Genomic DNA, 23578 nt, shown 5'->3' on the forward strand with positions numbered 1-23578 from the left:
TAGAGGTGCCACAATTATGGGTGGAGTGGAGACAGAAAAATATGATGTGCTGCTATTTTATGAGCCAGTTTGTACTTAGAGGTAAGGTAAGACTTAAGGAAATGTGGCCTAAATACCCATAACCCTTTTTAAATTTAAGCAAGAACAGCAAATGTCTAAAAAAGGTCTAGCTTGGTGCAGTTACCATCTATCACTTATTTTCTTCTTCTTCTTTTTTTTTTTTTTTTTTTTTTTTTTTTTTTGAGACACAGTCTCATTTTGTCGTCCAGGCTGGAGTGCAGTAACATGGTCTCAGCTCACTGCAACCTCCGCCTCCCAGGCTCAAGCGATTCTCCAGCCTCCTGAGTAGCTGGGACTACAGGTGCGTGCCATCATGCCCGGCTAATTCTTGTATTTTTGGTGGAGACGGGTTTTCACCATGTTGGCCAGGCTGGTCTGCAACTCCTGGCCTCAAACAATCTGCCAGCCTTGGCCTCCAAAAGTGCTGAGATTACAAGAGTGAGCCACAGCACCTGACCCTATTCATTACTTTTTCCATGATTTTTCCTTGTCAAGATAAATGTAATGCTCCCTTCCTCCAGACAAAGGTGACTTTAAATTTACTGTATCGTGAAATCACAAAATGTTAAAGGTGTATTTTGCATGTATGTACATATACATACATACACACACAGACCACCCTATCTTATTCCACTGAGAGAATTGAGGCAGTTTACAAAAATGCAATAGGATAAAAATAAATAAGTTAGTCCTAGAAGGCAAAGCTCTGCAGGGCCTGCCGGAAATGTATTCCCCATGCCTCTCAGTTTCTGTTTCCACAAAGACTCCTTTCTCTGTGAGCACTGAAGAGCAGCATTAGTAAACTCAACACTGAAACTTTTTCCTTCTCGGCCCAAACTCCCTTACTAGAGTGGTGGGACAGGGCAGGTAAGAAGAGAAGGAAGCCCTTAAAGGGCAAAGCAGTGGAGGGTTGGGGAGTGATCGCATCGCGCTTCCGCCTTCTAGGCTTGGAAAGATGGTGCGCATGCGTTTTAACGCGAACGTTACTGGCACATGACTCCCGGTCCCTTGCGTTCCGAACTTGGATCCTAATGACGCTGATAATGGGTTACTAGGCACTCAGTTTTGGATCGTTGGGTGGCCTTGATGTTAGCAGAAGAATTCATCTAAAGGTCGTTTTTGAGGAAGTAGACAAACCTAAATCTATGTCTCAACTCCAAGGAACGTGAACAAGATGCCTGCTGGTGAACAAGAATGTGAATATGATGAAGAGAAGTACTACTCTAAAGAAGGTAAACTGTTGAGGAAAGAGAAAAAAATTCCTGGTTACCTTTGGGGGGACATTAAGATCAACATCATAGGTAAAAAGGATGATTTACCAATTCATTTCTGTGACAAATGTGATTTGCCTATTAAAATCTATGGGCAAATAATTCCATGCAAGCATGCTTTTTGCTATGACTGTGCTAATTTATATGACAAAAACGGATGTAAAATATGTCCAGGCTGTAGTTATCCTGTGCATCGAATTGAGAAGCATAAACGAGGTTCTCTCTTCATGTGTAGTGCTGTTCAGGGATGCAAGAGAACATATTCGTCTCAGAAAAGCTTACGGGCTCATATCAAACACCGCCATAAGAGAGCTGGAAAACATGTTAGCAGTACTTCACTTGAAAAAGTTCATCCCTCTGTTGCTCCGCCACGAACTGAAATCTCTGAAATCCCTCAAAGACTGCAAGATGACGGCCGTCTAAGCTATATTCCACCAGAACAGCACGCCATTATGCCACCACCGACTGTGCCACATATGCCACACAAGCACTATAATCGGTCACATAAGGATATTCGGACTCCTCCCAAAGAATTATCTCCAAGTCCGCCTTTTCCCATCCAGTGGGAAACCGTTAGTATTTTTACAAAAAAACAAGGCAATGTAATAACTGAGCATATTCAGAAGAACTCCAATTCTGGTGCTAAGAAACCATCACCTCCTGACTACTCTCCGGAGTATCAAGGTCAACCAGTGGTATCACACCCTAATCATATTAGGCCTCGAAAACAGCATTATGCACAACCTCCATCTCCATCATCAACGGTAAACCATCCAATGCCATATCCTCCTCAGGATGTAGGTACTCCTAATTTGGTTTCTAGCCAAGTGCCAGCTCTAACCACGACCTATGATCCATCACCTGGATTTGTTATTGTCCAGGTGCCACTTTTTATGAAATCTCCCCTACCACCTATTCCCCGGTCTCGAAATGGGAATCCATCTGAAAGTGAATTCACTTTTCACCATAAAAACCCTAACTTTTTACCTCAGTCCACTGAAAATCAAGAAACTTTGAGCCCTCGGCTTACACAAAGAGATGCAACGGATCGTAGTTTATGGCTTGGATGGAAAGTACTGCCACCTCTACCAATGTGGAATCCACCTTCTTCAAATCCACATAGTGAATCACATCATTCAGACCAGAGAAGACAGAAACCATATGAAGGATGATAATAGTATTTTCAACTGAAGACCTGATGAGAAAAGAAAAACAACTTCAAGTTCTATGCTGTATTGTGGACAAGTGGCTCAGTTCAGCACAGCTGTAATTTAACAACTTTGTTCCTCTGGTGTGGTAAATTGACCTAAAAAGATGACCTCTCATGATTTCTTGGAATAAATATGTATTGTTACATTTTCAAAAGTATTGCGGTTTTAATTTTTTTGGTGATATGTTTGTTAACTTGTGTAAAAGGATTAAATTTCAATATACTTGTAAAAATGCTATTTTATGGAATTCAAGCACAGTCACATGCTGTTTTATAAACATGTTTTACCACTAATTTCCCAAGGTACAATAAAAATCCTAGAGGTAAAAATATACTACAATGTGTAGTTAAAGCAGACAGCTAAATGGTAGAGAATTACTTTACATTTTAGAAACAGAAATTTTGAGGTATAATAATTCTATAGTGCATTTCATTTGGATGCCTTTTCATTTTTAGGCAGCCCCAGAAGCACCAAAATACATTGGAATTCCAGTACTATGATAGATTTATGTTTGCAATGTTAAAAGGCATTACTAAATCATTTGGAAAGATATGGCCAAAGTAATTGAATCTGTAGGCTCCAAGCTGGTGGGGATGATGTTACTTGTTAATGTTTTTTTTTTTTTTTTTTTTTTACCGAATGGTTCAAATCACATAATGTAGCACACTTACTAGTCTTAGGTAGCATTATTTTATAGCACTGATAAAATGATATCATTTAGATGAAGTGTGTTCTACTTTGCCCATGGTCCTAAATTAAATATTCAGGGAGGGCTGGAATAACTTTATTGTGATTCTTTGTTTCATGGTAGAGTTTGATCCTGTTTTTTTGTATATTAAGTTTTAAACTACAGTTTGAATGCCATGGAGGAATTTGGATAATCTATTAATGAGGAGCATTGTTACAGTTACAAACTTGCACTTGCTTGGGTTTTATTATTGTGTGATGAGGGTTTTTCCTCCAACTTGAAATTAAAAACGATTAATTCTGCCCTATTTATTTTATTGGTAAACAGTCTAAACTTGGGACGTTTTTGCATGAAGTTAACAGTAAAGACTATCAGATGAGTTTGTATTGCAGAAAAGTAATGATTTATGTGAATTTCACTGCTTTATTAAATGTCTTTAGAATGTGCTTTTGCATTTTAGGGGCTTATTACAGTCCAGCTATGATGACCACTTACATTTACACTACCATACTTTGTACAGAATTCATATGGACAAATTGATGTTCTTAGGATACTGTATCATTTGAATAAACCCTCATGAAGATTTCTCCCCCTTAAATAGTACATAATATAAATATGCAATGTTAGTATGCAGATATTGTTTATATTACTTACTAGAAGGTTTTTATATATTAATTTAGGAGATATTTCTTTTTGGCAAAGGATGAACTGACTGCTAACTTATCAATTTACTGTGTTGGGTACAGGCAAAATAAATTCTTGTCTTGGCTGATCAGATGCTCTCTGAGCTTAGAGCTGAAGTTAGAAATATATAAATGGCCATTTTAACCTTGACCAGCCTAAAATAAGTAATAGACTCTTTTTTAAGTGAGTTATTTTTCACATCTAGCAATTTGAAAGTCTAATGTTAATGCAATACTTCTAGTGAAAAAGCCTTGTTATTGTAAGCATGGCATGTGATGATGTGAAATGTTGGTTGGTAAGTGCTTCTATCACATTTATAGGTACTTGGACTGGTACACACTTGATTTCCTTTCTTGCCTCTACTAAGAAGCTGTTAAAATATTACTGTTAAAATCCAATATAATTTTGGTTTCATGTAATAAAAGCCAAATTCACTTTAAGTCTTCTCAACTATCTATGAAGAGCTCCTCTATGTTTATTGACATTCACTAGGATCGAATGCATTATGAAACCACTTAAATGATGCATTAGACAAAAAAATCAGCACCATGCTAAAATTTTACATGTTAAAAGAAGACTAAAAATTATTTTGTTAGGTGTAGGTGATATGTTATTTAGCAAAGCAAATCAGATAAATGTATTGTAGCAGACAAAATTTTTAAATGATATTGGTTATGAAATCATCCAGTCATGTCTAAATGATGGTGGTGAGTAGAAAAATCACACAATTACTGTTAGTGTTTCTTTAAGGGAAACATAACGTGAATCCCTTCCTTATATTCAGAGAAGGCCTTGAAGGTATAATGGGCATAAGTCTAAATTAAATGTATGTATGGTACACTATATTGCTCTGAAGACTACTGAGGTGACAGTTTAAGTCTTAAAAACAATATAGACCCATAAATACGAAAAAATTAAAATACCAGGGAGAGGGAAAATGAAGGTCAGATAAATAGTAAAACTGAATCCAAGTTAAAGTTGGAAGCAAAAAATTTACACCACTAAATCCTGTACTGTTAATGTGAGATGAAATGTGGTTAAAGCAAACAGGCAAGATAAAAGCATGCACATTTCACGGGAAGTGTAAGTCTGATACTGAGCAAAAGTTCCCTTGTGGGTGCTCCCAAAATGATCATTAATATAGGGTGCTGATTCCTGATTCTGACAGCATGAAAGAATCTCCTGGAGTATCAGCACAAAGTAGCATTCTTTGCCTCACTTTTTCTCAAAAGATTCTGAATCAGGTTTTGGGAATGGATAGGATTTAGTAATCTGTTCTTTCAGTAAGTATCCTAGGTGATTCAGAAGCAGCTGACTCAAAAATTTCGTCACTGGACATCCAGTTTCTAGGTCTCTTAGTCTCAGTAGTCTGTCATCCACTCTGTACACAATGAACATGGTAATCATTTAAGAATGGAACTCAGCCTTCAAATGATTTTGCATTGCACTTCAAGTCCAATTCCTTTTTCATAACTGTATATAGTTAGACTCCTGGTGAATTTTCAGAAGTCATAACCTACTCTTCTCCCTCCATTCCCCCTATTCCAGTCACACAAACTAAAAAAAAAAAAATCTTCGGACCACTGCATTCCTTCCTGCCTCACATTTTGAACTTACATTTTTTTTTTTTTTCCCCCTGCCTGTACCATCTTCCTGCAAATCTTTTTAAGGCTGGCTCTCTCACTTCAGGTTTCTGTTCAGATGCCTTCCCTGGCTACCCTGTGGAAAATAGCACTGCCCTCCACAGCCCCATCTCCTAACCCTGCTTTATTTTCCTTCATGCTCTATCACTACCTGTTATTACATAACTAATTACTAATTGCTTCTCTTTTTTTTGTTTCTGCCACAAAAATATTATCTCCAGGAGAAGTGAGTCTTTATAGTATTCCATCACAGAAGGATGAAGAGTGATAGATAATAAAGCAATTTTATTTTTCGTTCTTGCTTTTTTTCACATTTTATTCTTTCCATGGTGAAAAGTGGGGTTATCTCTTAACTTTACACTCTTGGATAAATTGAAAGCTCTCTGATCAGTTATTTAAACATCCCATCTGATCTGACAGTCAAACTTTAGAACTGATTTCAGGGTGAGTCCTTTCCTTACTTCTTAGCTGTGGCTGGTGGAAGACCAGCAGTTAGGGAGAATGTTGTGGTCATCATCTTGCCTTAACCACCTTTGCTTTGATTTCTTCTCCCCTATTTCATTAGATGGAGGTCTTGGCCCTTCAGAATTGGAATGCAAGGGACTGGGGCAGGAGAGGTGAGGGAAGTAGGAAAAGTCTCAACTTGGTTGGTACTATAAGAAACTGGGTTAGTTACTTTCTGGGCCCAACTTCAGGTTTTAAGAATTGATTTTTTTTCTTTCATAGACACTTTCATGGATAGTATAGAAATAACTGCTCTCATTGATCCCGTTCTCTACTTGTAGTTCCTTTGAAGAATATGAATGCTTCTCTCTTCCAATTAGTTCCCTAGTTCTTCTGCAGCCCCTGAGAATCTAGCAATATCTACAGCTTCTCTCAGCTGAGTTGTCTTTATCCCTCCAGCTCCCTGTAGTGAGGGGCAATATCTGGCCCATGAGAAACACATCTCCTTTTCCCTGATATACTCTAGGTGTACGGGCCAATCTCAATGTTTCCAGCTTCCTTTCCCTCAGCTGTCAAATAAATTATCCTGTCTCCTGCACCTTTGATTTTCCAGATACCAGTCCACAGTGCCCCTAGTGCTCCAAATATTTAGCCCTTGGAGTGGTCTCATTAAAGAACCTCTCTCCTGGGAGGGGATGTGGGAGCATCCTTCATCACCTTTCTAAGAGGAATGGTGGTGGTTAGAACTCACAACATAGCAAAATTTAGAGTCAGGCTATGTTCTTATTGGCCAGTGCCCATAACATACTGTTTGTTAAATAATTTTATTACTACTCTAGATCCAACCATGCTTGATTTTCAAATGGCTCAGAAATCCCAGATGGGAAAATGCAATCTGTTTGCATTGTGTCTACAAAAACAAAGGAAGAAGTGCACAATTAAATGGGTAATTCAGAACAAAAATGCCTCAGGTATTGAAATGTTCTTGGCAAAATTTTAGTATCTGAATCATTCTAAAAAGTGTCAAAATTTGGCACATCTCCTAACGGTTCCAATAACCTTATGCTGAGTAAAACTATACACTTTTTCCTTTGACAAAATAATCAATAAATAGATTTTATTTCCAATAGAAAGAAGAACAACATCACACACTGGAGGTTTGTGTAGGGGAGAGACAGTGAGGGATGGGGAGGGTAGGTAGGGTGGGGAGAAATGACAGATACAGTATGCACCTAAAGTAAGATTAAGAAAAAAAAGAACTAAGTCATTTTTAAAGTATCTTTCAAGGTCAGCTCTAGGTAAAAATGTGGTATAGATGGAGTTCTGCTTGGATGGGATCAAGTGGAGGTATAGAACTTTTCCCCTCTACTGAATAAAAGTAGTATTTTTCATCACATGTCATCACACAATAAAAAACAGATAGTCGAACAGAAACTTTACAAAAGAAGACATACAGGAGGCCAACAAACATATGAAAAAATGCTCATCATCACTGATCATCAGAGAAATGCAAATCAAAACCACATTGAGATACCATCTCACACCAGTTAGAATGGTGATCATTAAAAAATCTGGAGACAACAGATGCTGGAGAGGATGTGGAGAAATAGGAACACTTTTACACTGTTGGTGGGAGTGTAAATTAGTTCAACCATTGTGAAAGACAGTGTGGCGATTCCTCAATGACCTAAAAATAGAAATCCCATTTGACCCAGCAATCCCATTACTGGGTATATATCCAAAGGATTATAAATCATTCTACTATAAGGATACATGCACATGAATGTTCATTGCAGCACTGTTTACAATAGCAAAGACCTGGAACCAACCCAAATGCCCATCGATGATAGACTGAACAGGGATAATGTGGTACATATACACCATGGAATATTACGCAGCCATCAAAAATGATGAGTTTGCGTCCTTTGTAGGGACATGGATGAATCTGGAAACCATCATTCTCAGCAAACTGACACAAGAGCAATAAATCAAACACCACATGTTCTCACTCATAGGCAGGTGTTGAACAATGAGAACACATGGACACAGGGAGGGGAGCACTACATGCTGGGGTCAGTTGGGGGGAAATTGGGGAGGGACGGGGAGGTGGGGAGGTGGGAAGAGATAGCATGGGGAGAAATGACAGATACAGGTGAGGGGAAGGAAGGCAGCAAACCACACTGCCATGTGTGTACCTATGCAACAATCTTGCATGTTCTTCACATGTACCCCCAAACCTAAAATGCAATTAAAAAAAAAAAAATAAATAAATAAAAAACAGATAGTCGTCTCATTTTACTGACCATCATTCATTTGTGTTTAAACTTTTTTCCTAATACTTGACTGTGTATTCTATTTGGCTTATGCATATGGCAGACTGATTGCAAAATTGGCCTTAATTCTTTATCCCTTCTTACATGTCTTCACAGTTTCTCCTATCAAGAGATGGAGTCAATTTTCTCATCTCCTTGATTATGATTTACTTTGGCTAATAGAATGTGGTAGAAGTGTCAGAGTACCAGGTCTGAGGATAGAGGCCTTCTGTCCTTCCACCTTCTTTTAGTGTCCTGCCTCCATGAGAACAAACTTGGCCTACCTTGCTCAAAGATGAGGAAACATATTGAAAACTCTTTTCCCCATTCAAAGCCATCTTACAGTCAGCCAACTCCAAAACATGCGAGAATGTCCAATCAAGATTAACATAGCGACCAACCCAAACCAAAGATGACTGAAGGCCCATGCAGGAGCCCAGCTGAGACCAGATGAGCTACCCAGATTTCCTGTAGTTTGTGAGCAACAATATAAATGCCTAAAAATAGAAATCCCATTTGACCCAGCAATCCCATTACTGGGTATATATCCAAAGGATTATAAATCATTCTACTACAAGGACACGTGCACACGAATGTTCATTGCAGCACTGTTTACAATAGCAAAGACCTGGAACCAACCCAAATGCCCAACGATGATAGACTGGATAGGGAAAATGTGGTACATATACACCATGGAATATTACGCAGCCATCAAAAACGATGAGTTCACGTCCTTTGTAGGGACATGGATGAACCTGGAAACCATCATTCTCAGCAAACTGACACAAGAGCAGAAAATCAAACACCGTATATTCTCACTCATAGGCGGGTGTTGAACAATGAGAACACATGGACACAGGGAGGGGAGCACTACACACTGGGGTCCGTTGGGGGGAAATGGGGGAGGGATGGGGGTAGGGAGGTGGGAAGAGATAGCATGGGGAGAAATGACATATACAGGTGAGGGGACGGAAGGCAGCAAAGCACACTGCCATGTGTGTACCTATGCAACAATCTTGCATTTCATCACATGTACCCCAAAACCTAAAATGCAATAAAAATTAAAAAAAAAATCTGACTCAGTCATCACCAAAAAAAAAAAAAAAATGCTTAATGTTTTAAGTAACTGAGTTTTGGGATGATGGGTATACAGCAGTAGCTAACTGATACAAGCCATTTTTACTCCCATTTTCCCCCTGTAAAGAATTACACACTGTCCAGTTTTACAATAAAATTCACACTAATGTGAGAGGTTTTCAAGACATGAATTATAAATATTTGATGTTTAGACATGAAAAGAAGTCACCTTTGAAAGGGTTTATAATAGTAAACATTTTCTTCAGGTTTTGTTATCTTCACCTATTTACTTTTCAATTTTCTCATTAATAATCAAGTTATAAGGATGATTAACCTTCAATAAGCTGCATAGCAACCTTGAGCAAATTGCGGAGGATTTAAGTGAAGCAGGCATTGCATATGTAGCTGGTGTTACCTAGAGTTTTGGTATATATGTGAAGTACCATGCTTATCAGCATATATTCTTATTCCCAATTTTATCTTCTGAATAGGTGTCTTTGGATCTTCTATATTTGTGGGAGCTATCTGTGTAATAGCCAAGCTATGGTGGCTTGATCTTAAAGATTTATCCCCCAGGCTTTGTGACAGGCCTGCATTCAGGCAGTATATACAGCCACAGTCACTACAGAGCATAGACTTTATCTTTGCATTTAAGGAGGTTGAACTCAGCATGGGTTACCTTAGAGGAAAGACGTTTTAACTTCATCCTTTCATGGTTCCCAACAATTTGAAACAGATTTCTAAATTGATGCCCTAAAACTTTCTCTTCCCTGTTTAGTCTGGCCTTCCCACCTCTATTTTAGTCAAGTATGAGCAAGCTATTAGTCCCCTAGTTGTACATAAGCCCAGATGACTGACATCAAGGCTGACATCACTTTGGATGCTACTTGGCTCTGTATTAGTGAGGAGGCAGTTGGGCAAACATCGGTTTTAGGAACCAATGTCTGCAAAATCTCAGGTTTCCAATTTAGAATATACTTAAAAATACTTTTACTTTTTATTAAGAAAAATAGCTTTAAAATATTTTTCATGTTTTGGTTTATAAGAGCACTACATACTCATTATTAAATGCTTATGTAATATAGGAAAGGATAAATGCAAATTAAAGCCATCTGTAATTCCACAGGTGATTTTTTCTGTATATATTTTTACATGTATTTATATGGTGCTCTGTATAATTTCCCAGAATGCGCCTTTCCTATAATCTCTCTTATTATTTAAATTACTGGGTCAACTTTTATTTTTAACTTCTGAAAGCAAATGACTTATTTGTATTTTAGTACATAATGGCATTTGATATGCTTTAGTTAGGGCTCAACATATATAAATTATTTAATTTCTTATTGCTATGTCTACATGGTCTTTTGAGACAGAGTCTTGCACTGTCACCCAGGATGTAGTGAAGTGGCATGATCTCTGCTCACTGTAATCTCTGCCTCATGGGTTCAAGCAATTCTCCTGCCTCAGCCTCCTAAGTAGCTGGGACTGCAGGCACGTGCCACCATGCCCAGCTAATTTTTTATATTTTTAGTAGAGATGGGGTTTCACTATGTTGGCCAGGATGGTCTCGATCTCTTGACCTCATGATCCACCTGCCTCAGCCTCCCAAAGTGCTGGGATTACAGGTGTGAACCACTGCACCTGGCCCTAAATTTTATTTTGTGCTTTGATATCCTGGTAACTTATAGCTATTTAAAACTGTTATCCGGCCATATTCCCTTGGGTATAATGTAGGCACTTTATGCCCCATGAATCCTAACTCAATCATCACCTCTCACAGACAGTAGGCTCCTTCTCTAGGCATTCCTCTCTTGGTGCATGGTTCCAATAGCCAACCAAATGTGTAAATCTGAACCCTGGCAGTCATTCTCTAGTCTTCCACAATCCACTTTCACTTCCCATATTTCATTGGTAACATGGTCGATAGATTCTATCTTTATACTTCTCTGATGGCCATGCCATCCAAACCAGTGCCTTTACCATGGTGCTGGCATTTATTGCTTCTCTGGTGGGCTCCTGGAAAAGCATTCTTATTGCTTTCTCACTTCTGGTCTTATCACCAGACTTACTCATCCAACACAGCTGCCAAGTATGCCCTCTAATGCATAAGTCTGTTTTCAGACATCAATGGATCACCCTAGCTTCTGGGATAATGTCAGATTCCTTTGCTTAACACAGAAAGGCCCTCTTATCTGGCCTCATTTCCTATTACCTGCCCATGGGCATCCTTTTCTCCAGTTATGTATTTTCACTGTCCTAAAAACAAAAGCAGTTTCCCCTTTATATCTTGCTATATGGGGTTTCCCTCTGCCAGACATATTCTTTTCCTTGTTTTTTTCCCCCCTCACTATTCTATGTCTTGTCTATTTTTTTATTCACTTCTCTAAAAAATATTTATCCAGTCAAGCACATAATTTTGATGCCTCTTCACTGTGATTGCTGTATTATTTGTATGCTTACATCATGCCAGTTAACACACTGTATTTTAATTGTTTACATGCCTTTCTCTTCCACTAGACCAGTGGGCCTCAAAATGACCTGCAATATCATCATCATTGGGGAATTTGTTAGAAATCCATTTGACCCAGCAATCCCATTACTGGGCATATAATCAAAGGATTATAAATCATTCTACTATAAGGACACATGCACACGAATGTTCACAGCAGCACTGTTTACAATAGCAAAGACCTAGAACCAACCCAAATGCCCATCGATGATAGACTGGACAGGGAAAATGTGGTACATATACACCATGGAATATTATGCAGCCATCAAAAACAATGAGTTCGTGTCCTTTGTAGGGACATGGATGAACCTGGAAACCATCATTCTCAGCAAACTGACACAAGAGCAGAAAATCAAACACTGCATGTTCTCACTCATAGGCGGGTGTTGAACAATGAGAACACATGGACAGGGGAAGGGGAGCACTACACACTGGGGTCTGTCGGGGGGAAATGGGGGAGGGATGGGGGGGTGGGGAGGTGGGAAGAGATAGCATGGGGAGAAATGCCAGATATAGGTGATGGGGAGGAAGGCAGCAAATCACACTGCCATGTGTGTACCTATGCAACAATCTTGCATGTTCTTCACATGTACCCCAAAACAAAATGCAATTAAAAAAAAAAAGAATTGCAAATTCTCAGGCTGCATCCCAGATCATAAGCTCTGGGGATGAGACCCAGCAATTTGTATTAAGAGTAAATCATTTAATATTTTGTGATAGGAAAAGACTGGCAGGCCATGGTGGCATGCCTGGGAATAATCTGGAAGAAGATGCATGAATGCTGCACGAGTACGTAACAAGAAGTCATTGTCTCCAACTGACATTGAATGACAATCCAAACTCTTAAACTCTAAGCTTTAAATTACACTACTTCTCCACAATACTCTTTCCAGCAGCACTATTTGTTACCTGATCTATGGTAGAATTCTCGATATGGTATATAAGTTCGGATCCTAATATTAATCAATTTTTCAAATACTTGTTTTTGTCATCACAATATTAATTCTGGTCACTGCCAACAACCTCTTTCAACTCTTGATCGGATGAGAGGGTGTAGGGATCAATCAGCTGATGATAAGGCCAAGCAGATGCTAAAACAGCAGCCCTCCAAGCAATCCTGTACAACTGCATTGGTGATAATGGCTTTATCTTAGCTATAGCGTGATTTATCTTACACTCCAACATGTGAGAACTTCAACAAGCATTTATTCTAAACCCCACCCTTGACTCCTTCCCATTAATTAGTCTTCTCTTAGCAGCAGCAGGAAGCTCAGCTCAACTGGGTCTCCATCCCTGACTCCCTTCTGCCATAGAAGGTCCAGCTCCAGTCTCGGCCCTACTCCACTCCAGCACCATAGTCATAGCAGGAGTCTTCCTATTCATCCACTTATACCCCTTAATTGAAAATAATCTATCAATCCAAACCTTCACATTATGTTTAGGGGCTATCACCACTTTATTTACAGCAAACTGTGCTCTGACACAAAATGATATGAAAAAAACTGTAGCAGTCACCACCTCAAGCCAGCTGGGCCTTATAATAGTTACAATTGGTATGAACCAATCACACCTGGCATTCCTTTACATCTGCACCCACGTCTTTTTTAAGGCTATATTATTTTATGTTCAGGATTCATCATCCATAATCTTAATGATGAACAAGATACCAGAAAAATCGGAGCACTACTCAGAGCTTTACCCCTCACTTCCTCCTCCCTTATCATTGGTAGCCTTGCACTTACAGGTATGCCTTTCCTCACAGGCTTTTGTTCTAAAGACCTTATTATCAAGACAGCTAATACATCATGTAACAACACCTGAGCCCCTTGTTACTCTTATTGCCACCTCCTTAACAGCTGTCTATAGTGTCCGTATTATTTTCTTTGCTCTAATAGGACAACCTGGCTTCACAACCCTAATAACTATAAATGAAAACAACCCCTTCCTAATTAACTCAATCAAGCGCCTAACAATCGGCAGTGTCTTCACGGGATTCCTTACCACCAACAATATTAGTTCTGCTTCATCCCCCCAAACATCTACACCATTTCACCTAAAACTCACAGTCCTAGGTATGACAGCTTTAGGCCTCTTACCAGCAATGGAGCTTAACCTTATAACTAACAATCTTAAACTGAAATACCCATTACTGATATTCAACTTCTCTAATGTATTAGGTTTTTATTTAACCACAGTTCACTGTATTACCCCTCACTGTGCTGGCTTTTCTTAGACCAACAACATTAAAGTCCAGAATGCCCTGAAGCATTTCAACACTTGTATTCATCTGCTGCTATAGCAAATTACCACAAATTTTGTGGCTTAAAACAATAAAAATGTATTATCTTACGATTTTGGAGGTCAGAAGCCTGAGGTAGGTCTCACTGGGCTAACATCATGGTGCTGGCAAGGCTGAGTTCCTCCTGGAGGCTCGAGGAGAGGATCTGTTTCTGAACTTTTTCCCGCTTCTAGTGGCTGCCTTATTCCTTGGTTCACGGCCTCTTCCTCTGTCTTCAAACCTAGCAATGGCTGGTTGAATCTTTCTCCTGGTGCCGTCTCTCTGCTTCTGACTTTCCTGCCGCCTCTTCTCTATTTAAGGACCTGTGTGATTACATTGGATCCACCTGGATAATCCAAGCTAATCTCCTTATTTTAAGGTCAGCTGACTAGCAAAGTTAATTTCATCTTGCTATGTAACATAACATAAACACAGATTCCCAGGATTAGGATGTGGACTTTTATGGAGGGTGGAGATGAACATTATTCTGCCAACCACAAAATGTATTCTTGACCTTTGGAGATTTGATTAAAGTTGATACTGCCTTTTGCCTTAACACACAGGCTCTTTGGAGAAATCTAAGATTCCCTTTTTGATTGTCTTTCCTTGTAAAGAAAATGGTTTGAGAACTTTGTGGTGATTTAGCACATTTTATTGAAAAGGGGATCCCATCCCTCAGGACTTATGTTTGTGGCTAATAGAAGGCCCAGTCCAACATGGACAAGTATGGACTTGCATTGGGCAGTACGGAAATGTATTTGTGGATAGTGCACCAGTAACACAATGAGAGAAAGTAAATTGCAACCAAACAAGCTTGCTATTATTTATTATCCTTAAGCAATGGTTTTATCCATTTTCTGGTGAGAAAGGAATAGTAGTTAAACTAGAATCCCTCTAACCCTGGCTGTGACTATGCATGCCTAATATTTATAGTTTCCCTGTTTGTAGAATATGCTTACATTTATTCTGTACTGTAAATTCAATACTTAATTTTCAAATTAAGTGCAGGACTACTTATCTCAAGCAGAGGTTATTGTGTACTGTGCATTCGATAGTTAATTTAAAAAAATATTTACTAATCCTGAATTGAAAGCCCTCCTCAGATATTGTTAAGGAGAACGATGTGTACTAGGTAAAATATATCAGACATTTCTACTTATTATCTTACACCAAAAGAGAAAGACTTGGCAAACAGTACCTTCAGCCATCAAAGCAGAGGCCAGAACAAAATTTCCTTCAGTCTAAGTGTGTTGAAGGTAATAAAAACTGTGATTTTAGTTGAGGGAAGAGAAGTTGTGAGAAACCCAGCAATCTAAGCCCAGAATGTCAAGTTATTTACCTTATCTAGTTTTTATTTTAGAGCAATACATTGTTATGTTTCAATCTTGAGGAGAACTTTTTGGCTTTATTTTGCATGTGTTATTAGAACCAAACATGATCACCCAGATCATTATAACTGCAGAAGTTGAGGAGCCACTGAGGTTATGGATTCACTCTGGAAATACAATGCATCTGTAATAACACAAGGCAACAATGACCTATGAGGCTAAGAAATGTTACCTGGGGTTCAACTCTTGGAGCACTTGGCTAAACAGGAACATAGATTAGGAGAGTGGTGTAAGAGGACATTGATTTTTCACATTCCTGTAGTCCTTTCACAAAGGGGATGTGTAGGACATTTTTCTTTTAACAGATCAGCTTTCATTCCCTTTGTTCATGAATCTGTCTCAGAGAAGTTCACACTTCTAAGAAATGACTTTACTCACACACTGGAGTCTGCTGGTGGGGGCCAAGGGAGGGACAGCAGGGGTGGGGTGGGGAGGTCGGGGAGGGATAACATGGGGAGAAATGTCAGATGTAGGTGATGGGGGGATGAAGGCAGCAAACCACATTGCCATGTGTGTACCTATGCAACAGTCCTGCACGATCTGCACATGTACCCCAGAACCTAAAGTACAATAATTAAAAAAAAAAATGACTTTGCTCCCCCCACCAGGCTCCAGATGGAAATCTTTCAAGGCCACATTTGCTGTGAAAGATATTTATCATGGAAGTTAAGTAACTTACGATTTAATTCAAGTGTCTTCTCAGCATTGAGAATAGGTTATTTTCTCCAGGAGGCCCCAGCAGTTTCCTGTTTTAAAGAAATTGAAAAGAAATACATTGCTTTCAACAGCCCCCAAATCAATACCACTTCAAATATAGATGGCACCAAGTTTCTTATACTTCTCATGTGGACTGAAGAATGGCACTGACCTGAAATCCTGTGTGATCATAATACTTAGACTGAAGCCATTGTACTCTGTGGTGTGAATGATTGTGGCTCTTCCCTTGCCATTCCAGATTAAGGTGACCAACCCTTGTGCACACCACACAGTAACGATGGTCTCTCATCCATCTATTTTTAGAAACTCCCCTATAGATTGAGGATCAGGCCATTTAAACATCAAAATGTATTTTGTTTTCTTCACCTTTTAAAAAGCAACATAGGGAGAATCTTAGCCAGTCAGTGTTTTTTTGACCGAAGTGATATGTGTAATAAATATGGTAATTAGCTGTAAAGTCCTTCATAGCAGAGTACCAATGTTTTATTTATCTTCCCATATTCCTCAGAATTTAACTGTGCCTTTTACAGAAAAGCTCAATATATGCCTACTAAATAAATGAATCAATAACTTCATACACCAATGCTACAAAAATGTCCACTTGTTTTTGGATTTGACATGTAGATTTTTGGTGCTGGGAGAAGGAACTTGATTCTTTTGTATAGTTTACATTTTTCTACTGCAATTATGAAAAAACTGCCTTTTATCTCTTTGAATTCAGTGAGCATGTTTAGTGTTTGTCTGATAACTCCAATATCCTTCCTTGTTATTCTATTTCTATTGTTTTTTTTCTTCTACTGGTCTTAATTCATGTTATCTTATCTCTGGTCTGTCTGCTTCTGTTTGCATGTTGGACCAGGGATTAGAAAAACTGTTGGTAGAAATAATCTGAGCCCAAGATGATGCTATTTTTCCTCCTAAGAGGATTCCCATTTGCTTCTGGCAGATACCCAAAGACACTGGCAATCTTGATCACCTCTGTTCAATTTCAGGGATTGAGAGGATTAGACCTACAATCCCTGTAATAGCTCATGTACTTTCAGTTCACACTAATCTTAGGATGCAGACTTTTGGAGATCCAAGACAAAGCAAGGACAGTAAACAGCGCCCCTCCACTACCTGCCCCCTTGGTAGCTTCCAGTGCCACTGGCCACTGTCTGTTCCCTTTAGCTTCATCAGATTTACTGAATTACTGCTTAGCCTCTCAGCTGTCCCCTCCGGGACCATTAAACACCCCTAGAAGTAGAGCATGTAAACACAGGGTTCATTTCTCAGGGCATCCATTCTCTCCTATGTTTTGTCCATAATACTTCTCTATCTTATAACATTATAAGGCCCTTAAGCAGATTTTAAAATATCTTGAATACTTTTCTAGTTGGTCTTAGCGAGAAGGTGTAACCAAATTGCCTAATCTGTTATTAGTAGAAGTTCACTCATCTTAATTTTTATTATAGTTCATATATATATATATTGAAAACATTAAAACATTCTTCCTTGTTTGGTTCACTTTATTTCCTGTTTCTTTGTGAGTCTATTCTGCTAATTAGAAATGTTCATGTATTTGTTTTGGTGGCTAGCTTTATAATTATAATTTCATATAATGCTTTTAATCTTCTATTTCTTCAGAAAGTATCTATTAATCTCTTGTTCTGAGACATGATAAAATCAGAATGCTTCTTTCTTATCCCCACTCTACTACTTGATTTAACCTGATTGTATTTAAGTTCTTAGTATTTACCATGACACTATTAAATGTATTTCTGTTATTTCATTTGTCACTTTAAAATGGTATTTGACATATAGCTATTGAAAAGGACAGAATGGGCCAGGTGCAGTGGCTGATGCCTGCAATCTCAGTACTTTGGGAGGCTGAGACAGGTGGATCTTGAGGTCAGGGGTTCAAGAGCAGCCTGGACAACACGGTGAAACCCTGCCTCTACTAAAAATACAAAAATAAGCCAGACATGGTGGCAGGCACCTGTAATCTCAGCTACTCAGGAGGCTGAGGCAGAAGAATTGCTGGAACCTGGGAGGCAGAGGTTGCAGTGAGTTGAGATCGCACTATTGCAATCCAGCCTGCGTGACGGAGTGAGACTCTCTCCCAGAAAAAAAAAGAAAAAGAAAAAAAGAAAAGGACAGAATGTGAGCAATACATATATGGAGTAAAAGAAAAACAATATATTGGGAAAATGCTTTAAAGTAAAATATTATTTTTGAAGGTATAATTTTTATACTACATAAATGGCCAATTAAATGTATTCCTTTTACTGTGACTATGGGTGTGTCTATTTATCCTTTCAGTTCTGTCAAATTTTACTTTAAATATTTTGAAGCAACAGTATTGGCTTTTAAAAAATACCTTCCTGGTGTATTAACTCTTTTATTGTTACAAAATATCTTTCTTGCTTTCAAATATTACTTTTGCCTTAATATCTACTTGGTTTGATATTAGAATAAGAGTATTGGCTTTCTTTTGCTTATTGTTTGCATGGTATGTCTTTTTTGCATAATTTTAATTTTGACTTTTTGTGCCTTAAATTCATGTTTCTCTTATAGAAAATGTCATGGGTGTGACTGGGCTGGTGTTGCGGGCAGTAAAGGAATTTACCAAGACAGTTGTATGTAAAAAAAGGCAGATTTATTAGAGAAGGCATGAAAATATGTTGCAAGGTTGCAACAGGCAGCACAGCAGAGATAGAGCTGTTTGCAAAGAGGCAGGGGCAGGAGGGAAGTTTCATAGGGAACAAGGTCTTTGTGCCTGTGGAGGTTATTAGGCCCTCAGGTTGGTTGTGATTGGACATCCTTCAGAACAATTGTTCACTGTTCTCCACTTGGGGTCCCTTTCTAGTAGTTGTTGCTTACTTATCAGGACTCCACAGGAAGGATATACTTGGGATTTGATTTTTCAATCTACTAAGACCAATCAAATTTAATGTAATTACTGATACATTTGATCCACATTACTATGTTTTCTAATTGATCTACCTATACTGTGATTCCTTGTCTTGCCTTCCTTTGGTTAATCAATGTTTTTTATTATTCAATTTTCCCCCTCCATTAGCTTGTTAGTTTAACACCCTTTTACTAGTCACTTAATGCTTATCCTACAGATTATAGCACACTTCCTTAATGTATTCATTTAACACAAGTTTTTACTTTTTCCACTTTTCTGACAATGCTAGGATCTTAGAAGAGTTGAACTTTATTTTCTTCCTTTCTGCCTTTTGTAATATTTTGCCGTGAAATCTAATTAGACATATATTTTAAACCCCACAAACTATTTCTTTTATGTATTCAATACTCATTGAGCAACATACCTATTGTTCATTCTGTCCTGTATTTCCACGTTTCTCTCTGAATTATTTCGATCTTTCCAGAAAAACTCTTTCAGTGTTTCTTGTATTGCAGAGCTGCTGGTGATGAATTCTTTCAGTTTTTGCCAGAAGACATTTTCATTTCACCTAGAATTTTGAAGACGATTTTACTGCATGTAGAATTCTAGATTGGCAGTTGCTTTCTTTCAGCACTTTAAATTGTCATTCCCACAGGGAGGGGAACATCACATACCAGGGCCTGGCGGTGGCGGTGGTACCGGGCTAGGGGAGGTACAGCATTAGGAGAAATGCCTAATGTAGATGATGGGGTTGATGGGTACAGCAAACCACCATGGCATATGTATACCTATGTAACAAACTTGCATGTTTTGCACATGTATCCCAGAACTTAAAGTATAATAAAAACTTTTTTTAAAGTGTCATTCTATTGCCTTCTGAGTTCTAACACTTCCGTTTTTTATTTTACTTTAAGTTCTGGGGTACATATGCAGATCTTGCAGGATTGTCACATAGGTGTACACATGCCATGGTGGTTTGCTGGGAAAAAATTTTTGCAATCTACCCATCTGACTAAGGACTAATATCCACAATCTACAAAGAACTAAAATAATTTACAAGAAAAAACAACCCCATCAAAAAGTGGGCAAAGGATATGAACAGACACTTTTCAAAAGAAGACATTTATGCGGCTAATACTTCTTTAGAAAAGTCAGCTATACGTATTCATATTTTACCTTCATGTATCTTTTAACCTCTGATTTTAAGGCTTTCTCTTTGTCTTCGATTTTACAAGTTTTACCATTATGTACTTAGCTTTGGTTTTCATTGTCTGCATCTTTCTTGGAGTATACTAAGCTGCTTGAACTTGTGGGTTGTTGCTTTTCATCCATTGGGAAAATTATCAGACATTCTCTCTTCAAATACTGCTTCTGCTCAATTCTATCTTTGCTTTACTCTGTGACTTTAATTACATGTGGTTTAAGTATTTTACTTGCTTCTCATATGTCTTATATTCCTTATATTTAGTATCTTCCATTCTTCTCTTTTCTCTGCACTTCAGTCTGTATACCTTCTATTGACCTGTCCTCCAATTCATGAATCCACTTTATTTGCTATGTCATCTCTCTTATTAAACACAGCTGTTTAGTTTTTAATTTCAAAGACTTTTTAGTTCTAGATTTCCCATTTGCTTTCTTTTTATAGATGCCATTTCTCTGATAATATTTTTCATCTTTTAATCTATTCTCTCTCTTTTCTGCTATTTTCTTGAACATATTAATCTTAGGTATTTCACATTTTTTGCTTGCTAACTCTAAAATTTGGATAATCTGTGGGGGGGCCTATGAATATTACCCATTTTGCTCTTGGTTTGGGGGCTCTTTAAATGTCTGATAGTATTTGGTTAAATGTCAGATATTGTGTATAGAAAGTTTTAGAAGGTTTGGATAATTGCCATTTTTGTTCAGAGGGCTTTTGTCTTTTCTTCTTCTAGGCACATGGGGGGAGATGATTACCTTAATTTAAGCCAGGAAGCTGACTCAAGGTTGAGCTGTATTTTCTTAAGCATCTGTCCACCTGTTGTTTACTTTATGCTTCTAGGGTATAGATCCCCAAGGGTTCCAACAGAGAACCTGGGTTATTCTGTGAGGGTCCTTTACTGTGGCCAGTTACAAACTCAGTCTCTTCAGTGTAGAAAGTCTGCTAAACACAACCCTCTGCTGTTTATATGCTTTATGACCAGCCTTAGCTTCTTAGCCTCCTGTCTTATGCAGCTTCAGAATTCAGAAAATGTTTTGAGGAGAAAAGTGGTAAAGTGCAAGACTCAGATCTCTTTGTCCTTTCTCAATGGGATCCTAGACTCTCAAAGCTCTCATTGTTTCTCTGCCTTTTAGTGGCAGTCCTCTCTCTGGGTAAAGCTAGTATGCTCAGCCTATCGCCCCATGGGTAGAATTGCCTATTGCCCTCAGGAAAAAGCAGATGCAGAACGCTGTTCACTTTTCTGCAGTTTTGTCTTTCTAGTGTTCTCCTTTTTTTAATGTTCTGCCTGTCTTAGTGGCATTCTGATGCTTCCAAACAGGCCAGTCTTCCTTCCTTCCTTTGTTCCTTCTTTCCTTCCCTCCCTCCCTCCTTCCTTCCTTCATCCTTTTTTCTCCTTCCTTCCATCTTTCTTCATGTCTATTCTCTTTCCTTCTGTTTTTGGTGTCATCCATTTTTTGTGTTTCTTAACAAAAATTTGGTCTGCTGCAAGTTACTCCTTTATACTTGGAAACACATCCAAATTAAAATACAAAACAAGGCCATAGAAGATAAATGGTAGAGGATGTAAATTTTTCTTTCATTTACTTATTTATTTATTCATTTATCCAACAAATATTTGATGACACACTAGCAAATACACAACAAATGCTAAGATAAAAAAGATAAAACCCCTGTTCTCCAGTAGCTCATCTGTGATTATAATTATTAAAACATGAGTATCTGCTACTTTGTGCCCTGCATTATTTTCAATTTTATTTATCTTTAAAAATAGATTCACTTACTTTCCAAAAACTAAGTCTTTAATTAATCAATTCTGTTGTTAATGCTGTTTTCAAGATTGTTTTCTGTATATTTATTTTTACTTTTCCTACCTTCGGTTTTCCTTAGAGTTATTTTTTTGCCTTTTTCTTATGATGAAACCTATCTGGCATGTTTGATTGATTTGTCTCAGTGTGGGCTTCCTATATCACAATCACTTTCATTTCTACTAAATGGTAACAACTGATACAAATAATTATAATAGCTAACACAAACTACTCACTGTGAACTATTATAAGTGCTTTACATACATTAACTCATTTTATTACCACAGCACAATTTTTTATGTAAGTATGATTAACAACTCCATTTGCAAGATAAGGGAACTGAGGCATGGAAACTAAGTTGCCCAAAGTTACGTAGCTAATAAGTGGCAGGGTTGGTATTCAACCTCTGACAGTCTGGCTTCAGAGGGTGTGCAATTAACTACTCTGATATCACCTTACCCCTTTCAATGATTCAGACTCTCAAATTTTTCTCTCTGACCACGATATCTTCACTTATACATCCCTGATATGGTGTGTCTCTGAATCCCCCACCCAAATATCATTTCAAATTGTAGTCCTCACCTGTGGAAGGAGGCAGGTGATTGGATCATGGGGGTGGTTTCTCCCATGGTGTTCTCATGATAATGAGTGAGTTCTCATGAAATCTGATGGTGTTATAAGGGGCTCTTCCCCCTTTTCTCATCTAGAATTGTAATCCCCACGTATCGTGGGAGGGAGATGACTGAATCATGGGGGCAGTTTCCCTCATGGTGCTCTCATGGTAGTAAGTGACTTTTCACAAGATACGATGGTTTTATAAGGGGCTCTTGTGCCTTCACGTGCTCCCTCTCTTTCTCTCCCTCCCACCTGCTGCCATGTAAGACATGCCTGCTTCTCCTTCTGCCATGATTATAAGTTTCCTGGGACCTCCCCCGCCATGTGGAACTGTGAGTCAATTAAATCTCTTCCCTTTACAAATTACCCAGTCTCAGATATGTTTTTATAGCAGTATGAGAACAGACTAATACACCCCCTTACACCAAAATTTGGTTCTCAGCCCCTTCCTCAGATATAAGTCTGGTTACTTCCTCCAAGATCTTCTCACCTCCTAACCCAGCCTGAACCTGAGGCTATCTTAAATTAAAAATCAATTTTCTGGGTTCCTTGATTATTTGACTATCTCAAACATCAACTCTTTGTCCAAACTGCCTTTATGTGTATTTTGTCCAAAGCCTAACCTGCTAAGCCCCATTGGAGACAATCACAAGCCTACCTAGATGAGCCTCCTTACAAATGATGCTTGTCAAAATCATGTAGATTCTCCTTACTCTGACAATTCTTTGTTTTTCTACTGTTTATTCACTTTCCCATTTCCCCACTGTTACCTTTCTGAACAC

General features: G+C 38.4%; 1 protein-coding gene, 1 long non-coding RNA gene and 1 pseudogene across 4 annotated transcripts in view; 2 read left to right on the top strand and 1 right to left on the bottom strand.

The window, feature by feature from the left end:
* The window catches only part of LOC141582777 (uncharacterized), a 1185669-nt gene that overhangs the window by 59445 nt on the left and 1102646 nt on the right, over window positions 1-23578 (bottom strand). For all 3 annotated transcript variants that reach the window (XR_012515645.1, XR_012515646.1, XR_012515644.1), the window contains 3 exons: window positions 19600-19743; window positions 16245-16311; window positions 14250-14500 (listed from right to left, as the gene is read on the bottom strand). This is a non-coding gene — a long non-coding RNA (uncharacterized LOC141582777). The remainder of the gene's footprint in view (window positions 1-14249; window positions 14501-16244; window positions 16312-19599; window positions 19744-23578) is intronic.
* CBLL2 (Cbl proto-oncogene like 2) lies at window positions 1149-2696 on the top strand. The gene has a single exon (XM_003924096.4). It carries the CDS (start codon window positions 1235-1237, stop codon window positions 2501-2503), a length of 1269 nt encoding a protein of 422 aa, XP_003924145.3. The 5' UTR covers window positions 1149-1234; the 3' UTR covers window positions 2504-2696.
* Window positions 10240-14132, top strand: LOC120366557 (NADH-ubiquinone oxidoreductase chain 5-like; annotated as a pseudogene).

This window comes from Saimiri boliviensis, chromosome X (assembly GCF_048565385.1).
Source record: "Saimiri boliviensis isolate mSaiBol1 chromosome X, mSaiBol1.pri, whole genome shotgun sequence".
Taxonomy (NCBI): Eukaryota; Metazoa; Chordata; class Mammalia; order Primates; family Cebidae; genus Saimiri; species Saimiri boliviensis.

Coding starts and splice junctions, on each gene's coding strand:
- CBLL2 (XM_003924096.4), top strand. CDS start 1,235: ATGCCTGCTGGTGAACAAGAATGTGAATATGATGAAGAGAAGTACTAC.